This window comes from Cinclus cinclus, chromosome 6 (genome assembly GCF_963662255.1).
Source record: "Cinclus cinclus chromosome 6, bCinCin1.1, whole genome shotgun sequence".
Lineage (NCBI taxonomy): Eukaryota > Metazoa > Chordata > Aves > Passeriformes > Cinclidae > Cinclus > Cinclus cinclus.
In genome coordinates this window covers 31,889,238-31,909,064 of record NC_085051.1, presented here as the reverse complement: position 1 = coordinate 31,909,064, position 19,827 = coordinate 31,889,238, and the positions used below count along the sequence as shown (strand labels likewise).

Here is a 19,827-nt window from a genome sequence, read left to right as displayed (position 1 = left end):
CCTCTGGTCAGCTCAGGTCAGCTGTTTCAGCTGTGTCCCCTCCCAGCTTCAAGCTCACCCCCAGTCCACACTGGCAGGGGCAGAGTGTGGAACAGAAGTCATTGATACTGTGCAGTCACTGTTCAGCCATAGGCAAAATAATGCTGAGCTTCATTTGCAGATTCAATGCACACCATTATAGAGGCTGCTATGAAGAAGGTTAACTCCCCCAGACAGACACAGCATCCAGCACTATACACGTAAAAACCTGTGCTTGTTGGAAAAATGGAAATGCACATTCTTACAGATGCATGTATGTATGAACTTGCCTGGAAGCAAAAATGTTACCAGATCTCACACAACACTAAAGCATTCTGACATAACCAATAATAATCTGCTCTGAGATAATAAAATCATCACAATTTAAAACAAATTCTACTTTCCTGTTACTAATAATTTCCCCCTTTGTGTAAAGAAGAGGTATCACCAGTCCATTAGAGCTGAATATTTTCCCTCCCTTCTGTTTTCTCTAAACTGAGATATCAAACTTTATTACCCTTAACAGGTAAAAATAGAAGTGTTCCATGACCATTGCAAGTGATGAAGTAGAATTACCTAAGAATTACCTACCAAATGCAACAGAGCTTTGCTTAATATAAAAATATCTGCAATATCCCAATTAATTTTTATCAGATCTATATAAAAATATTAGACCCACTTCTATAATTTCCTGAGCACTACCAATTTTCACTGACATTTAAGATACAGATTCATACAGACTCAGTTCAAAACTGTGACCTGACAACTCATGCACTGATTTAAGCAGATCTGCTAAAAGCCAATTGGACCTCTTTGTGAAAAGCTGTTAAAGAGAACCTTGAAAAGCTTAAGCAGAATAGCTGTTTCTCTTTTCAGTGTCAATTTCAGATATGCAAAAACATATTTATATTTGTCACATGGATGACTGCAGACTACCAACTAATAGCTACCAACCAAGAATATACTTACCTTACAAAATAGCATATCTTTACACACAGCATGGAGGAGTTATTTTCTAAAGCATTAAGATAGGTAGGAAACAGTTAAGGAAAACCACATTTATTCGCCTATGATGTAAAATGTAACATGCTTGATACTTCCCAATATGTAAGCAACAAGAATCATCCTGCCAATGGCGAATATTGTATCAGATTAGGTTTTCATGTAAGCATATACAAAGTACATCACAAGGTTTTTACCAAAGTTTATTGCAACTATGACTACTATGAGTAATATTGATGCAGTTGCCAGAGTGCTGTTAACCTGTGAAGGGATTCTGTTTTCTACATGTTTCTTTGCAACCTGCCTCACAATTTCTCTTAAAACTTGTGCACTGACACATCATTAAAATTTGAAACATTCATACCAAATTTATCAGTCAATGCATTTATGAAGCGATCCTTTTCAGCTAATTCACTAAAGATTAAAAAAAAAAAAAAAAAAAAAAAAAGCTATTTTCTTTTAAAAATAAGCAGTTGTAGACAATGGTAGAGCAAAATGTAATGTGCTCTCCATAGTAACCTCACCTTCCTAGCTACACAACAGTTTTCATTTAATTTGCTCTGGCAGCTGAAAGAAACAACCGTATTTTTAATCTATTAGCTCTTTAAAATACGTTTTGCTATTGCAGCCAATGTCTGTTAAAGTCATGGAAAATCCATTTTGAAAATGTATTATGAGTGTCTTGATTCTTCTGATGGAGATGACACACGTATCAGGCCTGAAAAACATAATTTCATGGAAATACCTTGTGGATCTACTCACAATCTGACTGCAATTAACCACAGCCTAAATGTACCATCCACCCTTCAAGTCTGCTTACATTAGGCTGACTATGGAACTGGTGAAATCTGAGTAAATTTCCAAATATTTTTTAGGGCCTTATCTGAATGTCTAAAGTTAGATGACTTACAAAGAACTTGTAACCACCTAAAATCACTCCCATAATTTCGGGAGATGGGAAATGGTGCAGCGGGAACACTTGCAAGGTTTTGCAAAATACAAGAGCCCGGACTACCTGATCCATCCAAAACTGTCTTTAACTTGCAATGTCTTTACAGGGAGCTATACACTGAGCTAAAAGCCAAGCTAGCAAAATATGCAAGTCTAATAAAAGAATTGCTTCTCTGGCTGTAGAAAACATTCCATCTCAGAAAGAAGATGCAAGCACTGACTTGGTTCCATTTTCCAAGAGCCCGGGAGCCTAAGTGAAACACAACACTACAGCACAGCTGTAGCTTAGCACACTTGATCCAACACCTGCGATTGGAGAAGCAGCAGGACAGTCCTGCTACAGACAGTCAGTGCTCCAGTAAAGCTCCGATGTCAAGGAAGCTGCTTGGAAATGTCTGGAAGATACAGAGTTTGAGGAAAGAAAGAATTACTAAATTGAATGGTACCAAAATTGGATGGAGATTCTTAGCATGAGAGGTCTCCATCCTGTACTGTGCTCATCTAATTAGGAGTAAACATTTTGTAAAGCTAAGAAGACAGGTAATATACTCCACAATTAAAAATTCCAAAGAAAGGCTAGTATTGGGAACATGATCTAGTAGCTACATCGTGAAAAATCTAATGAGCCAGAAACACACACATATGAGTCTAGGCAGTCAACTCAAAATGGGAACAAATAGAAAGGAAATGCTTATGATTCATTTCAGCAATTTTCAGCCTATGTGAGAGAAATAATTTTTGTTGAAAATTTTCATATCCAGATGATACAGTTTTGTTCTTTGCTCTTTGACTTCATAGGGGACAGAGAGAGAAACAGATCTGAAACTTAGGCCCAGGTTCACAGTACTGAATTGAGGTCCCTACATTCATTTAACACCTGCTAGATATTCCCTCTACAGCCAACAGAGGATGATTTATCCTGTTTAAAACCTGATTTGGAGTTTCATCTTTTCCTCTGTGTATAACAAGCTAAACCAGACAAACAAAAAACGCCAACCCTAAACCAAACAAAAGTACACCACACTACCAAAAACTGCAAAAAACAAGTATACAATTTAATTAGCAGAATATTAACACACCCATAGATTAAATATCCTCTACTTACCCATCTAAAACTTGTCAGGCTATTAAGTTACCTTAAAAGCAGATGAAGATTACAAAGGATATAGATCAACAAGTTTCTGAAGCATGTCTGCAGAGGAGATGAAAAACTGATGCATGGCCAGAATTATTTTTAGCAGCTGGTTGTTCTGACATGCATTTCCTTCTAAATCTAAAAAACAAAAAAGGATTATTCATATTGAAATCTTGCTGTACCTTCATAAACAATTTGCAACAGGCTTTTTCAGAATCCTAATTTTAATCAGGTCTGTTCATGTATGCTATTTAAAAGACAGAAGTAACTTACTAATTTAGAGAGTGCATGATTTTTCTGGTGAGAGCCATATAACAACTACTGTATTTCACTACTGTGTTTGGAAGTCCCTTAAAAAATAGGAAAGAAAAAAAAAAGCAGCTGTGTCTTTAAACTGCCCAGATAATTACGCATAATGAACTAAGCCCTGCAACGCACTTAAATGCTTAGCTTTAGGCCTATGAATAGCAACTTGGAAAAAAATAATGGAACTGCAGAGAAAAATAGTTCAGTTACTGATCCATATCAGCCAGTCATTGATATGACTACACTTATCAAACAGAACAGCAATATTCTCAAAGTGCACACAGAGGATAGGATCACAGATGTGCATAGATGCACATGGAATGAGATACAACACATGCTAGAAACACAGGTTAGCCTGTGCATACTCCCTGTGGTGGACCTAAATGTACTGCACGTCAGCTTGAGCTTTGCATTACAAGGATTTCAGCAGACAAAGAGCTTTAGACTACATCTGTCTTCTGGGTCTTGTGGGGGCTTTTTTTCCATATTCCAAAAAGATCAAGGACATGAAATGTAGCCGAATACTGAAAAAGAAAGTTTCCATTTCTGTAACAAACAGTTGTGAAATTGTTTGTAAATATTAAATGACACTGTTGTCCCCCAGCCAGTCATATGAGAACCTAAGTAGCTTGAACTGGAATTTGACGCTCTTTCAAATACAAAATAAATTTATCTGTTTGAATAATTTTAAATAGATTAACCTCTATGGGAATAAATGTAGTTATCTCTTTAAAAAGCAGTAGCAGGAACAAGATAGAGAAGCAAAGTACAGTATGGTAAAATGGAAAAGGGATGTGAAAGAGCAGATTTCCAGCATATGAAATGACATCTAGTGCTGGGAAAGGCAGGGAGAAGGCACTTTAACTTGCACATCACCAAAATGGAACATTAAACAGCCCATTTGCAAAACAAGGTAATCCATGTAATTTACTGAACAAGAATTTCCATGCCCTTCTCCAGGAAGATACCAAATGTATCCACCTTCATCGATATGGACACGGGGAAAGTCTGCCTGTCCTACAGCCCCATGGCTGAGAGCAGTATAGACCCCAAGTAACAGCATGCTATGAGTTCTCATTTTAAAAACTTTATGTGCTCCTTTTTTGTGTTCACACATAATTTTAATTCCTTACTGAAAGAATCCTTCTGAGATATAAACTGCCTAGATATTAAAGCATGAACACTGAGGGCAAACCAGCAAATTATCCTGCTAGAGAAGTGGAAAATTTGCAGAGGAAGGCTGGGACAAGAAGAATCAATACTTATTGAGGCCTTTAGTATTTAGCATTTTGTACTCTTTCAGTGTCTTCACGAAGAGTAAGTTTAAGCCTTGCACACAAAGGTCTGTATGAATTTTCATCCTTTGACAAAATTTGGTGTTCTGCCAGAAGCTCCATCCACTAGCTCCTGTTTAATCAGTAAAACAGTTCAGTATATTTGCTTGCTTTACTTGCAAGCCAAATGGATATCTGCACACATACTACTAAGAATATAAACCTTCTCATAAGTGCTCAGTATAGATCATTTCCCGACAATAAAGACAGAAAATAATATTATCTCTCCCTTAGCACTTTTGTTGTCTGCATTCCAAATTCCTCTGCTATGACATAACACAGGTATCACTTGGCCACAGGTTCCCATTTAAATTTTTATTTTCTAGAAGTTTCCCTTCCATTTAGCTTTTTCATGTCACAAAGTGCAGAGAAAAACAGTATGTTCTGCCTACTATTAGTAATTAGGTCAACACATTTATGGTGTTTTCCTGCATAATAAAAGTGTATTTATGCTTCACCACATCCAGACCTAATTATCTTGCAACAGAGATCCACTTCATTACTATGAAATTAAATTATTCTGCACACATTAAAGCAATACTAGGTCTGGGGCTATCTGTTCTCTCATCCAACTAAAAGGCTCACCTTCACAAAAGAACCCCACTGTATTCATGATGGCTTATAAAACAAAATAAACACTCTGCAAAAAGAAACCTGAATGTCCCCAGTACAGCTGAGCAGTGAACAGCAAGCCTGCATGGAATTGAACCAGCACGCAATTTACCATGGTAAAGCATCTTTGTGCAGACGGAGGAGCCAGTTAGGAGGGCTGTCCTGACTGCTGCAAGCGTGCCTCTGAGTGCCTCTGCAAACTCCCCTGAGCCCCCAGCAGTTTGGTTTAAAACTCCTTTTCATTTCCGTTTGTATACCTGCTTCTAACCACACAGCCTGCTGAGCAAAACCACTCAGTGAACACAACTCAAGTGGGAAGGGTGTGTTTCAGTTAGTCAATTTACATGAAAGAAAGCTGCAAATTACTGTGTAAACCTTAGGTTTGTCTCACTGCAGCAAAACACAAACAACCAACTGCTTATATGTTTTTCTCCTGTAAATTCCCTTATTGTACTAAGATTTTTTAATAAATATACTCTGAAACAAAAAAGAAAGCAGAAGTTGAATATGCTTTCCTAGCATTTAACTCCATGACTGAAAGAACAATGACAGTTAATGATAAGTATTTTATGTTCTATGTAGTAGCACAAAGCCACTGAAATCAACAATTACAAAAGTTCCATTTCATATGTGAGACTCAGAACACACAGGGGTAGGAACCTTCTAATCTAGGCCCACCAGCCACCCTACTGCATGAACCAATGAGTGACTCCTTGTAAACTATAATCCATGATTTAGAAATACCTTAAGTATCACTTGTTCCTATAATGCTTTAGAGAAACAAATTGCTCAAAAGTCGGAAAGGCTTTAAGAGCAAACTACCTGCTTTTCTCCAGGTCCTGATGGCCACAAGCCTGTGGTAAATACACTTAACAGAAAGAATATGTTCCGTAGAGAAGATTGCTGTATTGAGAGCTTCCCTCCAATGCATGAACACAATGATAAGGCAGCAGTAAGAACGCCAAGGATGTCTTAAGCAAATTGAATTTTGCAGGAAAGAAAATTTAGCTTTTCTAGGTTTAAGAGGCCTTTATTGCGTAAGTACCATCTTTATTTCATTAGCAGGTTCCTACTGTATCACCTAGAGTACAATTTGAAATGAATCAGAAGTGAATCACATAGCACTGACATCACATGATCAGTGACTAAGCTACTAAGAACACGAATAACTTCTTGTAAACTCCCTTAAGTCTTCCAGTGGTTATCAAAATATAGCACCAAAAACAAAAGTATCAAACAGTTGCCAGAAGTTAAGTGTGAAGCTGAAAGTCGTGGGTTGCTATTCTGATGTGCTACACAGAATTCTTCAAGACTTCTGCAAATTTTTTTTCTAGCAGTTTAAAGGAGATGGTGTGGGAATGGCGCTATAAATGTCTGCAAAGATTATTATGATCTGAAAACGGAGGGAACTTATGTTCCTAAGGTCTCAAGGTTTCAAAGACCTTGATGAAACACACATGTATGAAATATGCAGGTACATGCGGGAGTATGTGGCAGGGTTTAGTGACTGAAATGACAGACTTAAGTCAACGAATCTGCCCCACATGTACTGCAAGATAACTTTGAAATGGCTAGAAGCAACCAAAACTAAATAAAATATTTCATGAGTATTTTACAGATTCTCCCTGCAAATTCCCTTTACAAACTAGAAACAGTCTGTTCCCCTTCAGCTTAAAACGTTTGCAACCCATAGTAACCTTCTTACTCCAGACTTACCACTTCTGTATTGGAATTTGATACCCTGTAACAGAACTAATCATTTAACTCTCCTCATTAAATTGAATACATTTGGTCACAACCAGAGTCACAAGAAGCCACCATTCTCCTTATCCGTTGTGAAACCATTATTGAGGGTCAGCAAACAGATTTAACTTAAACTAATTTTTTTAATGACTGCTGAATCTTCAGTTGATGGCAGATACCAGGGCTAGGAGCCAATATATTCTATTCTGCTGCTCCAATATAGAAACAGCTTTCTCAAAATCGTGCTTCAGAACCAGTTCAATTTGTTCTTAAAACTCCACAGCAATGAGGACTTGACAGCTTTTGTAGATTACTTATTCCAGTGCTTGAGCTTCTCTATCATTTAAGATTTCTCCTTTCTGTCTAACCAAAGATTTTAGGCAACTTGGGCTGCTTAAGCCCAGACTCCAGCACACAGAAGAAAACTTTCTTTACATTATCAATATATTTTCTCTGTTTCAGGGTTGCATCCCTCATCTATTTTCTGAGTTAAGAAACACCAAATTTGTAATTTTTTTTATTCCTCAGGGTAAGGTTTTCTATCTGGTCAACTTCGATGTTTTCTGAACCCTTTGTAGCTTGCACCATTATGAAGAAAACCTGAATATAGTACTACAGAGGAGATCTTAGCACCAGACTTAGAATATTATTCTTAATATCATTTATATTGAATCATACCTTTGCATACACCTACATTTTAATGCAAGTAAATGTTCATGTATAATGTATGTACAGAAAATATGAAAGTACATACATCCCTCTGTGCACACAGAGTTTTCGCAGTGATACAGTATCATTAATTGTAATTAATACCATTTTCAGTTTTAAAGTCCCTCTTCACAATGAGATCCTTCTCTGAAGAAATGCTGTGTATGAAGGACTTTACCATACTCTTTTTACGACTGATTACTCTAAATAGAACTTTGCACTCATCCTTAGTGAATTTTTCTTTGTCTCAATCAATTTTCTTAAGTGCTTAATATCTTTCAGAAATAATATAACTTAATAAGAATGTATTTACAAAGATGACACAGTAATTAGGTAATGGAATGCTCTTTTTAGTTTTAGCTGCAGCAGAAAGCAGGTGGAATACTGAGCTCCCCAGCTTACATTTAATTCTATACAGGATGATGGCATTCCCCATCGTGCCATAAGAGTGACATGATGTTTAGCAGACAGCACCAAAAAACTCAGGGAATTGCACCAAAGTTTTGGTTTTGTTTGTTTGTGTCTTTTTAAATTGGCTTGTTGTCCACACATGCTTGCAACTATTGAGTTTTACTTAAATTTATTTACTCAAGTATTTGATCTTAGGAAGAAAATCTCCAAAACTAAACTTAGAAGAAATCAGCACTTTCCTGAAAGAACTGCACTACTTTGTGATCAATCTAAACAAGCCAAGTAAACACACGTTAGAAGAAGCCCCATAAACTTGGTGGTTCTTCAAAACTTCTCCCTTTAAACTCCCTGCAGAAGAGGGAGGTTGGGAAACCCACTCCTGTTCCTCCAAATGCGCATAAACAATGGAGATATATCCAAGACAAAAGTGAGGATAATATGCATCCAAAAGAATAATAAGACTGTTTTTTGTGAGGGTAGGGAACATTAATGGAGAAAAATCTCTAGGGAAAAACAGTACCTTCTCTCAGAAACAGCTTTGGAAAGCTACGTCTTGCAGAAAGAGCTCTAGGTGGGTAATTCTTTGAAATGAAAACAGGGAGATAAAAAGCTCTTGTCAAAGAGAAATGGGATGATTTTCAGAAATTAAAATGTACTTTGAGAGAAACCAAATGCAACGTGGGTGGAAAGCACTCCATTAGCCTTGGAAACTCAGATGAGGTACACGGAAGAAGAAAAAAAGTTTGCACACATGGACACACATCACACATCATTCTACAGCATATTTAAAATATTGATTTTAGCAAATTTAGATGAGAACTTTTTAATCAAATACTCTTTTTCTCCAAAGCCTACAAAACATAATTCAAGCATTCAAGACTTTTCCTAAAGCTTTAAGTCATGATACTGGAATGATGGGAATTTTTAGACCTGCAGGCAGCTCCTGAATAATTTAAATGTAATTCTTGGCAACAGAGTTGTGTTAGCATATGCACTGATGGATAGGAAAAAACAGACTCCCAGAAAAGAACCAGAAACTTCTGAGGCCAGTGTCCATCTCTCACCACTGAACCCAGATGTGTGCCTAACCCTTACACTGCAGCATTTTACAACAAGCTTCCCTCTGAGTGCATGACTGATCATGCAGGCATGATGATGTAGCCTGTCCCACCCAAAGGTTCAAACTGCAGCAGACTAGTAGACATCAAACTGCAACAGACTAGTAGACACCAAGCTGCTTTCCTCTCAAGGACTTGAAGAAGCTGCAGATCACTTGGGTCTCACTTCCTGACCTCGATTTTGATTACTGCTGCATGGTCCCTGCTCTAATGTTCCTCACTTACATTCCTAAGCTTCCTAGCCTTTGCTATACTTCTAGGTATACTTCTGGAGCTGGTGTTTACAGACTATGGCAAACTAACTTGAACCCAGCAGCTGGGGATGCCTTCTCGCAGTGCTCCAGCAGCGAGGAGGCTGGAGGGACACAGCCAGACCCAGCTATCCAACAGGATATTTCATGTCGTATCATGTAATGCTTAGCATTTAAAAGCAGGCTGCAAGTTTGTCAGGGCTGCTGTTGCTTGGCAGCTGTCTGGGTATCAGCTGGCTGGTGGTGGGCAATTAGAATATTTTGCATTGCTATATAAAAGTTATACTTATTTTTCCTGAAGTCATATTTGGAGGCACGAAGACAGAATTTGCAGTCATAACCCTGTAGTAAATATAAGTAAATAAGAGACTGCTTTATAAAGAAAAAAGTCCAAGTTTTCTTCATTTAGTTTTACTAGTTACTTCTTGGCTTTGGAAAATTATATTGAGAAAAGTGAAGTCAAATTTTCTAAAGAGAACTTTATAACACATATATATATATATATATATATATATATATATATATATAAAGATAACTAAAGTTCCTTTTCTTTGGGAAAATTTTTTCACGTACATCAGGTTAAAAAAAGAAATCATTTTCATTTTGGTACAACCACAATTAACTTTAATAGTTAGCTAAACAGCACTTAGAATTCTCCAGAGCAGTAACTACTTTTCTGTTCCCACAATTTTATGCATTCTACAGAGCAGCAATGATTCTCTGTTCCCACAATGTCATTAATTGATCATTAACATAGTTTCTGTTGCCAGGCAATACTAAGGTTTCTGTACTGTATTTGACCAAATAGCACTCAGATTACTTAACATAAAATGATCAACAGCATTTTCACACAGAACAGCAGCATGAATAAAATTTAACTACTGGGGGGGGCAGAATTGGAGACCTCAACATTCAGGCCACACCTCAAGAGCAAGAGATAGAACCCTGCAAGTGTGTGCAGCATGAGAGAAAATCAAACGATTGCTCAGGCAAACCTGAGAGGAAAAAAGCAAATGGCCACAGTTGCATTCTGTGGCTGTGCATATGCCTTGAAAGAATTTATTGCCTTCATATCAGAATTCTATACTGGAATTTGCACAGTAAATTTGATAAAAGGATGAACTCAGTAGATGAACTGTGATTGTTTTAGCAGTTAATTGTATGTTTGAATTAGACTAGAAAAACATATTTATGTTTAAAGTAAAGTGGGTTTTTCCAGATAACTGATATGGGGAAACCTGGATAGTTTTCATTTTTTCTGTATTTTAGAGGCGAAAATTCCTACAGCTCTAATGAGCGAACTCTAACTAGCCTGTTTTGTTGTTTGTAAGATGGATTTAATATGTAGCTGACTCTCAAAGAATTCCTAAGCCTCAATATGTTTTTGCATGATATTGACATGAGCAACATAAAAATATTAATCAGTTCATGTAGCTACACAACTTAATAATATAGTTATTTTTTATTATCTTGTACCATTTTAGCTAGGTTACACCTAAGAGGCCACCAGGACCAGCACCTTTCTGAGATGTTTTATTTCTATCAAAACAATTCTGTGGCATCTTTCATCCAGATTAGTCTGGATGTAGTTTCCAGTGTTTCTAATATTTCTTTAAAAACATGTCACTTTATCACACACTGAGGCAACAAACTAGTTTAGCATGGATCAAACACTGCAGAACAATTGAACATCACAACCTACTCCCAGACCTCACTGTCTGTGACTATTATGACCATTAGAAGTTGCAAACTGCATTCATTTCACATAAATTCTGTTAAGAACATTGCTAATCTTTGAAGCTTTTCCACTTCCTTCAGGTCCTCCATAGGTGAAAATTGACATATCTATATAAACAAGTAGCTCCACTGCAGTTTATTGTGGATGAGATTTCACACAGAATTATGCTACATGGTCTCAGAAATACTTTTTGTTGCTTCCCTAAAGCCTTTTACTTGCATCTCTTTAAAGAAACCAAACACAGGAACACTGTACTGTAACACGCATTTGAAGATGATACGTCTTGATTTCTTTTTAACTGAAATGCCTGAATTGTAGGATAAGCATAGGTCATCCATACCCTACAGTAAACATACTTCCAGCATTCAAATGAGGCAGAGAGTCAGATCTTGTACTCAAAGATTAAGGACAAAAATGCCTTCATAACCCTAACATTTTGAGCTCTTATGGAATTCACAGCTTTTAAATGATCCTCAGATTTTTTTAGGAAGATATAAGTGTTTAAATAAACAATTGCTTTCAAGTGCACTCTTGGAATTGTTTGGTATGTAATTTTAGGTAACATTCCAGAACTTTACTACAGACAAAACGAGGAGATATCAAATTGGCACTATGTTGAAGACACTTGTCCTGATTGCAATGGAGTCTTTAAACACTTGTAAAAACAACTTAAACAAATGCTTTGTGCGGGCAAGGAAAAGGCCTTCTGACCCTACATGGTTTATAAGCTTGAATGCATGTTAAAATAGCTCAGTGGATCTTTGAAAGGTGTGTTTATTTAAAAAAAAAAGCACACTTAAACTTTACTCTAGATTTTAAAAGGTAGATTTATAAGATAAAAATAGACAGAGTCAAAGGAAAGAAACATGGACCTCTTACCGTGCACTAACATACAGTGAAGGTACAAAAAAAAGGAAAATGTTCTAGATTAGAAAAGTTGTGACTTCACAACACATATTCAGAACTTCAAGTTCACAGTAGCATGAGGATACTCCAGGGTGATAAATGTTATGAACATTTAGCAGAAACAAAGTTAACAAATTAGGTATCCAGTGAAGTAAATACTGCTAATACATTTTTCCTCTCTGATCTATAACACTTTCTCAACTAAATATATCTTATACATTTATGCAGTCTCACAAAGATTACTATAAGAGCTAGGCATAAAGTATGGCTGTGCTAATAAGCATATGGTTCCTGTGTTCTACTGACCTGCCAACAAACTAGATCCTACTGCACTGGCTTCAACAACAAAGCTGATAGATTAAGTGTCTTTACAACTAACAACAAAACAGGAGACAAAGCCATATTGACTTTCAGAAAACTGCCTGCCAGTCAAAAGCACATTTTTTCCAGGCATTTCATGTACTACATAATGGGGGAAAAAAATTATGCAGGGGCTTAAAGTCACTGTTCTATGTAAAATTCCACTCCACAATCACAGTCACTAATGAAGATTTCTTCCAGAATAAATTATCTTCCTCCTGGAGCTGTCATATTTCAGGTCAAAATATATTAACTACTTCTTTGCTTGCCTGAACTTACAACTTCAGCCATTTTGTTGCCAAGTTAGCTACTTTTAATTATCTCTTTATAAGCTTTTTGTTCAGGATTAGTATCTCTGAAGTAGAGGTTGCACTGAATCTAACCTTTCTGCAGCTATTATTTTTTCTAGTTTTTTTATCATTTCACCCTACCTCCTGCTCTTCGTCTCTGTGCAATCTCCTCCCTTCTTTCTTTCTCTTTTCCTCCCCCTCTTTTCTAAGGCAATCATATGTGATGCATTTATTTGTGCTCTACAGTTCTTCTTGTCAATCCAGATCATAGCAGTAACACCATCCTGTAGCTACTTATAATGTTGAGAGGTCTTTGCAGACAGGTTTTGGAACATGTTTTGAATCACTGTTCTGTATAATCAAATCTCTTCTCTTAAAACTTGTGAGAACGGTTTCAAGTCTCTACAGATCTCCTAAGAGAGGACCAACATTCCTTTCTAAGACATTTCCTACCTTCAATCACTCATCATGCTATTTTTTCCCCAAACTCTTGCCTTCACTTATATCCTTGTTTTTTGTTACCTTTACTTTTGGCAACTCATTTGCAGGATGATTCATCTTCATAATCCTGATTCAAACTTTCATGGGACTTGAAGGAACCTCTGCTTTTAGCATCTCCTCATCATGCTGTTGAATATGATGCTGCTCTTTCAGATGTAGTGACCACCTACATGACTTAAAACTACCACTTAAGACCCTCACTGTTTCTGTTGCTAAGGCACATGCCTGTCATTCATCAGTCCAAGCTAAAGAAGACCAAGTGTGAGAGGCGAAAGAGCACACACTAATCACCCCAAAGTAGGAATTTAAGTTAACTGCACTGACTTTGGATTAACTTGGCTCTCTGTGCAAAGTCGTTCTACAAAACATCTTGGAATCTATTTACAATATTGCAGTAAAGTTTAGTCATCTCACTTTTAATTTCAATTAAGCATATCCCCTTCCTCCTTTCTTCTCCTAATTCATGTTGTAAGACAAACTACTTATGTTTGTGTTCTTCACAGCTCTAAGTGTGCATTGATTCTTAATACCTTCTTAGTTAGACCTTCTTGAGATATTTCTCTGCATATACAGCAAAAGGCTGCCAACTTCTTACATACCATTGTTGACAGCAGCCTCTCTTACATACTATTTGTTTTTTTCTCAACTTGTATAATGGAGTCCAGGAATATAAAGTCAGCTGCATCCATTACAGAGGAATTGTATTTGTGCACAACAACAGCCAGTGCAGTATAATGCTAACGAGATGCAGTACATATTCTGAAACGTGACACATCACCCTCTCCATTTCATCATGCCTCTTGTTCTCTGTAAGACTAGACAGCAAATGAATCAATGGCTTTTTCCAGAAAGTAAACTTCAAATGTACAATGTACAATAAATGTACATTAAAACTTGCTCAAATCACAGTAATGACTTTATAGAATAATATACAAAGTATTATAGGCAGCATATAGCATATCCAAGACTGAAGATATAATCTCAGCCTAAACAGAACTATTAGCATAGAGGTTAGAAGATTTCAGTACTATGCATGAGAAGAATCTTCCTCAACTGTTCAGATTTCTTGTAATCATTCTGCAGCTGTGCTTTTTTCCCACCATTTTGCTCCCTGCCCCCAACCCTCTTCAAAATCTCAGATTAAAGTTTTTTCATGTCTTCCTTCATTGGCACAATAATGTGAATGAATTTTGCACTGGTTTTGGTGATAGCTACAAGAGCCTTCTTTAATGAGCTTCATTATGCGGGTTATCTATCGTTGTAATAGTTGTATTTTTATTTAAATACCTTAATGGGAAGTTCCAACATAGCATAAGAACATGCATAGTTTCATAGAAGATGTATAAATACAGACACTACTATGAATTGTCCAATTAAGAGTCGAAACCTCTGCAGCACACAATATGATTTTAGCAGTCTTTAGTGAGTCATAATGATGTTTGCTGATGCACTACAATTCACCTTGCTCAACTTACATATAGTTTGTCAAAGGTCAAGAAAACCCTATCTAGTGGGCTAGTAAATATTCTAGCTGAAGTGTGACACCTTTAAGAAAGATTCACATGCATGTGTAGCTGAACTGCACAGGGACAGTTGCTTTTCTTCATTACCTTAATTCCTTTTAATATACTGATGTCCAGGAATCTGAGAACACCTAAGCATGTCTATATTGTTATACAGAGTATTAGCCAAAAATAATCTCCTACCCAGGGTTCGACCTCCACTACTTTAAATCAATCATTTTATTATCTATACTCGATTTTTATAATGTTACATTTATATTACTGTTGTTTTCATGAAAATGTAGAGACATTAATACTCGTTAAGTAGTCACAATATTACAACTACCTGAAAGCCTTATATTTTAGGTACCTTAGGAATAGAACTGCATAGCAGTTCAGGGTCTTCACAATAATGAATTGGGGAAGAAAAGAAGCAAAAAAGAAACAAGACATTACTGACAATTACATGTTTCACCAGTCTTTCTCAGACATGCATTTCTCTGCACACACTGACTGGAAGGCTTAAAAGTTAAAAAAAAAAACAACAAAACAAACTCATTTAAAATAAATGTGAAAGATTAGTCATTGTTCACACAGTATTTATGCACTGTACCAATAGATCAGCACAACGTGTTACTATTTAACTATATAGATAATTATTTTAGAGCTGAGTGGGTGATCAAGTACATTTATCTTCTTAGGACTACTTCTGAAACTAAGACTTTGCCACATATACTTTGGGAGTAGCTCAAAGCACTGAAAGACAGCATTAGCAAACATGTGCTACTTATAAGTAAATAATTCAGAAGCATTTTGAAGTGTCTTTAGTAATAACATACTTTAATAATGCTGAATACAAACACATTTACTAATGAAGAAGTTGGAAAAGGAAACTAGGGATACATGGGTTAGGCAATGATTACACTTATCCATATTTCAATCCATATTGTAAAAGGATAAATGGATAATCAAAAAGTTAAAAAAATATAGCTGTGATTTCTTTTTGCATTCTTTCTCTTTTATAAAGAAACAACTTTAATTCTATACTGATAACTCAAAAAAACAACCCAGTCTTATCTCACCTAGCTTAAAAATAACCCCTCTCTTTAAAAAATGCTTAATATGAACACGTTTCTTACATGCATTATGAGAATGTTATTGCAATATGCAAAAATATAATGAATGCTTGGTAAAGTTTACAAAATCAGTACTTGAAGGAACAAAAAAACTACTCTTAGAAGTGTAGATGATTGGAATTTGTCTGGTTCCCTCAAGAAAAAGCAGTAGTTACTCTAATCTCTCAGCACATATTACACACATCTGCACAAACACATCAATCAGCCAGAACTACAATCACCTGTAGCACAGACAATTCTCAGTCAACACTTTTCTACTCCACCAATAAATCAATTTAATTCCCTACTAAGGGTTTAACAGGACAGAAACAAATTACTATGACTCTGAACACCTCCAGGCACTCACCAAAAGACTGAATGCAGGTTTCAAGAAGGTCTTCTAAAGTGGCTCCTTTGGCCAGGTGCCCCAATGGCACCATCATGACCTGAGTGTGATTTGAGAGGCTGGGACAGTGGCTGCTCTGCTGCAGCTCCAGTGCTGATTCAGGGGCAGTGCTGCATGCTTGGGCAGGTTGCCTAGAAGAAAGCACACCAGTGAAGCAAATACAAGAAAATATAGTGGCAAATTTTACACTGCATGGCAAAGGAGGAGAGATTTAAAGGACAATTAACTCCTTCTATGCTGAAAGGCATAATGCTCCCACTTAATATGTAAAGGGACTGCTCAGTAAGTGATTTTTTTTTTCTGCTAAATATCAGTTGCAGAGCACATGGTTATAGAGCTCCCTGAATGATCTGTCAGGATTATCAGAAGTCTTGTCTCTTTGTTGGAGAATATGCAAAGTCCTACCACCAGATGTTTGTGTGCCCACCAAAAGTAAAGGAGAAGAAAAATATAACTATTACACACATTGGAAAACACCAGACTAGCTTTATTAATTTAAAAATTTAAATTTTGAAAAGTCACTGTTAAGTAAACAAAATATCCGCACAACCTAATAGTGGAGTATTTCACAATCAAAGCAAATACACTAATTTGCATCTATACTATACTATTATTTCCTACTAAGTTGTGTTAAAATAGTATACATGAGCAAATAAATGTATTTAATAACAGTTGCAAGTGATACCAAAATAAAGCACATATCTAATGTTAGTCTTATGTTTTGACCATATAATACATTCTACTTCAAGGAGGTGTATGTTTACGGATAATATTAAAGGCTATTCATTGCCTGCATACAAGTTCATATTTCTGTATGAAACAGTAAATTGGAACAATATTGCATGGATAAAAAGTGATGAAATGTATTTGCAAACACCAGGCACCACTGCAAAATCTGACTTCAGAGTATAACCATACAGTTCACAAAAGAACAACAAGCACTGCCATTTCAATAAAATTTGGGTTTATTTCAGACACTCCACAGCCTTCCTAAACGAGTGACTCCAGTGTCTTTAAGCTGCTATCTTAAGTGTTCACATAGCTTTTCTTGGAGCACTATGCAAGGCTCTGTTGATCAGCTAACAGTCCCAGGAAGAAAAGGCATAGAAATTCCTCCAGTGTGCGTATTACATACAGATAGCAGAAATAAATTCAGAGACATCTCCCAATAGGCACTCCTGCATGGAGTTAAAAATATGCCTTATGAAGACAGACTGGACCCTACCTCATCCCTGTGAAAGTCCTGCCTTATCCTTAACCTTTCCATCTCACTTGAATGCTGGGAAAGCCACAAAACTGACCACACCGTCATTTACAACCCAACACTGATCCCAGGCCTTCACTGTTTCAAATTCAGGAAAATACACGCCCGACCTTTCAGAGGCAGTAACCATCACTGAGCTCCTCCATAGTTAGGCTGACAGTAGCTGACATGCAAATGTTATCTTCCCTTCCCCCTTTTTCTCAATTTCCCTCTTAGCTTTGCGATCTGACTTCCTGTTCTCATATAAAAATAACAAGAGCCTGATCAGCTTTCAGTATTTTCTTTTCACAAGCTTAAGTCCCTCTCCTAGCTTTATTCCAGTGCCTCTTCAACTCAGGGCAGAGGATCCCAGCAAGTAGTAACAAAGTAGGAGTTAAGGCAGAAGATATTTCTGGCTTTGGCAACACAAGGGAGAAAATCTGAAGTTTTCACACCTGAAAAAGTTTTCAGTAATACCGCGGCCAACTTGGCCACGCTGGAGGCAAAGCTCAGCCGGCGGCACCTCTGGTTATTCATTAGAACAGCAGCAGTGAACCCGACGAGTCAAGACAGATGAAAGCGGGACCGAGGGGCAGCGGGGAACGCCCGCCCTGCATTTCCACGGCACGCCTTTGGCGGTGGGGAGGACATCACAAATACGCGATGCCGGAGCAGGTGCCGCTCCCCCGGCGGGGCGCTGACAGCCGCGTTCCCGGCCGTGCCGCAGGTAGCCGAGCCCGGACGGCGCCGGGCCGCCCCGGTAACGTGAGGCTCTGCCACCCGCGCCGACCCGCCTGTCCGGCGCACGCTGGCACCATCCCAAAGGCTGAAACAAAATCCTTCCCAGCACAGCCCCTCCCGCGCTTCTTCCCTCTCCCTGTCCCGCTCGGTCCCCGCAGTGCCACCCCCGTGTCCCACGGCAGCCCCGCCGCAGGGAGAGCCGCGCCGGCCCCACCGGGCGCCGCACGCTCTCCGACACCGACCCGGTACCCTCCGCCGCGGACATAAAGCAGCACGGCAAACTCACTGTTTTTCTCTCCTCTTGCCTAAGGTCCCCATGCCGGTTGCAGCCGCAGCTCCGCCGCCCGGCTGGCTGCGCAGGGAGCGGGGCTGTGCGGGGCGGAGGAGGCCGGGCGGAGCGGAGGGCCCCGCGCATCGCCGCCGCCGCCGCCTCCTCCTCCTCCTCCCTCTCCCTCCCTCCGCCTCGCCGCTCTCCCGCTCCCGTCTCGCTTCGGGAGGAGTCTGAAACCGCTTCAAGTAGGGCAGCGACGGCGGCGGCCGCCACGCGTGAGGAGCGCTGGCGAAGATTTTATCGGCAGGAGGAAGTTCTAAGCTGGGGCGGTTCTTCTCTGAAGCCGCCGGCTTCACCAGGCACCACAAGCGCTGCCGGCTCTGAAGCAGCCACAACTTTTTTTCACGGCACTACCTCGTCCCGGTAGGGTAGGGCAGGGCAAGGCAGGGCAGGGCAGGACCTCCCCTCCCCTCTCCTGCCCTCCCCTCCCCTCCTCTCCCCTCCCGCTCTGCCAGCCGCAGGGGCTCGCCCGTGGCTGAGCCGCCCCAGCGGAGCTCGCCCGCCCGCGGCCGGAGCGAGGGGCGAGTGCCCGGCTCACGGGGAGGTGCCCGGGCCGTGCAGCTCGCCCCGTGGCACACGCGGCTGGCTCACCAAGTGAGCCTCTGTGCCATGCTGAGGTGGAGGCACAAAACTCAGGTGTCCACTTTGATGATTGTCATTTTAAAAGCTTATCAGGCACCTTACGCTGTCCCTCCAGTCTAACTGCAGAGCAAAGGAAAGGAGTCCCAATGTTTTTCATGGTTCTCGTATCACGATTAGGAATTTCTAAGAGCTCTTCCAACTCAGCCTTGTCATCTTTTCTGTTTCTGAGAAGAAATGGCCAGGCAAGACATATTAAAGGGCAAAGTCACCCTATACGTTGTAACCGAAAATTGCACAAATGGTCTTTTTTTTTTTTTTTAAATACACTCAACAGAGCAATACAAAATACAGGGTCCTGGAGATGCTGCATTATCAGGATCTTGTGTTAGAGCTCAGTTTATGTTTTTAAACATTACTTAGTCATCATAATGCCAATGTGCCTCACACCAAGATTCAGACAGATTTCATAAACTGATTCTTTACTTTTAAGACTAACTGACAAGGTTCAGATATTCCAAATAAT

At 38.8% G+C, this 19,827-nt stretch overlaps 1 protein-coding gene across 2 annotated transcripts in view; it reads right to left on the bottom strand.

Annotated features, from left to right (window-relative positions):
• Positions 1-18,709, bottom strand: part of RASGRP1 (RAS guanyl releasing protein 1) — a 34,209-nt gene extending 15,500 nt beyond the window's left edge. For both annotated transcript variants that reach the window (XM_062494284.1, XM_062494285.1), the window contains exons 1-4: positions 18,679-18,709; positions 16,369-16,542; positions 3,139-3,244; positions 988-1,050 (exon numbers count right to left, since the gene is read on the bottom strand). In XM_062494284.1, coding sequence (XP_062350268.1) covers positions 988-1,050; positions 3,139-3,244; positions 16,369-16,542; positions 18,679-18,709 — 374 coding nt within the window. The remainder of the gene's footprint in view (positions 1-987; positions 1,051-3,138; positions 3,245-16,368; positions 16,543-18,678) is intronic.
• Between the last annotated feature and the right edge of the window lie 1,118 nt (positions 18,710-19,827).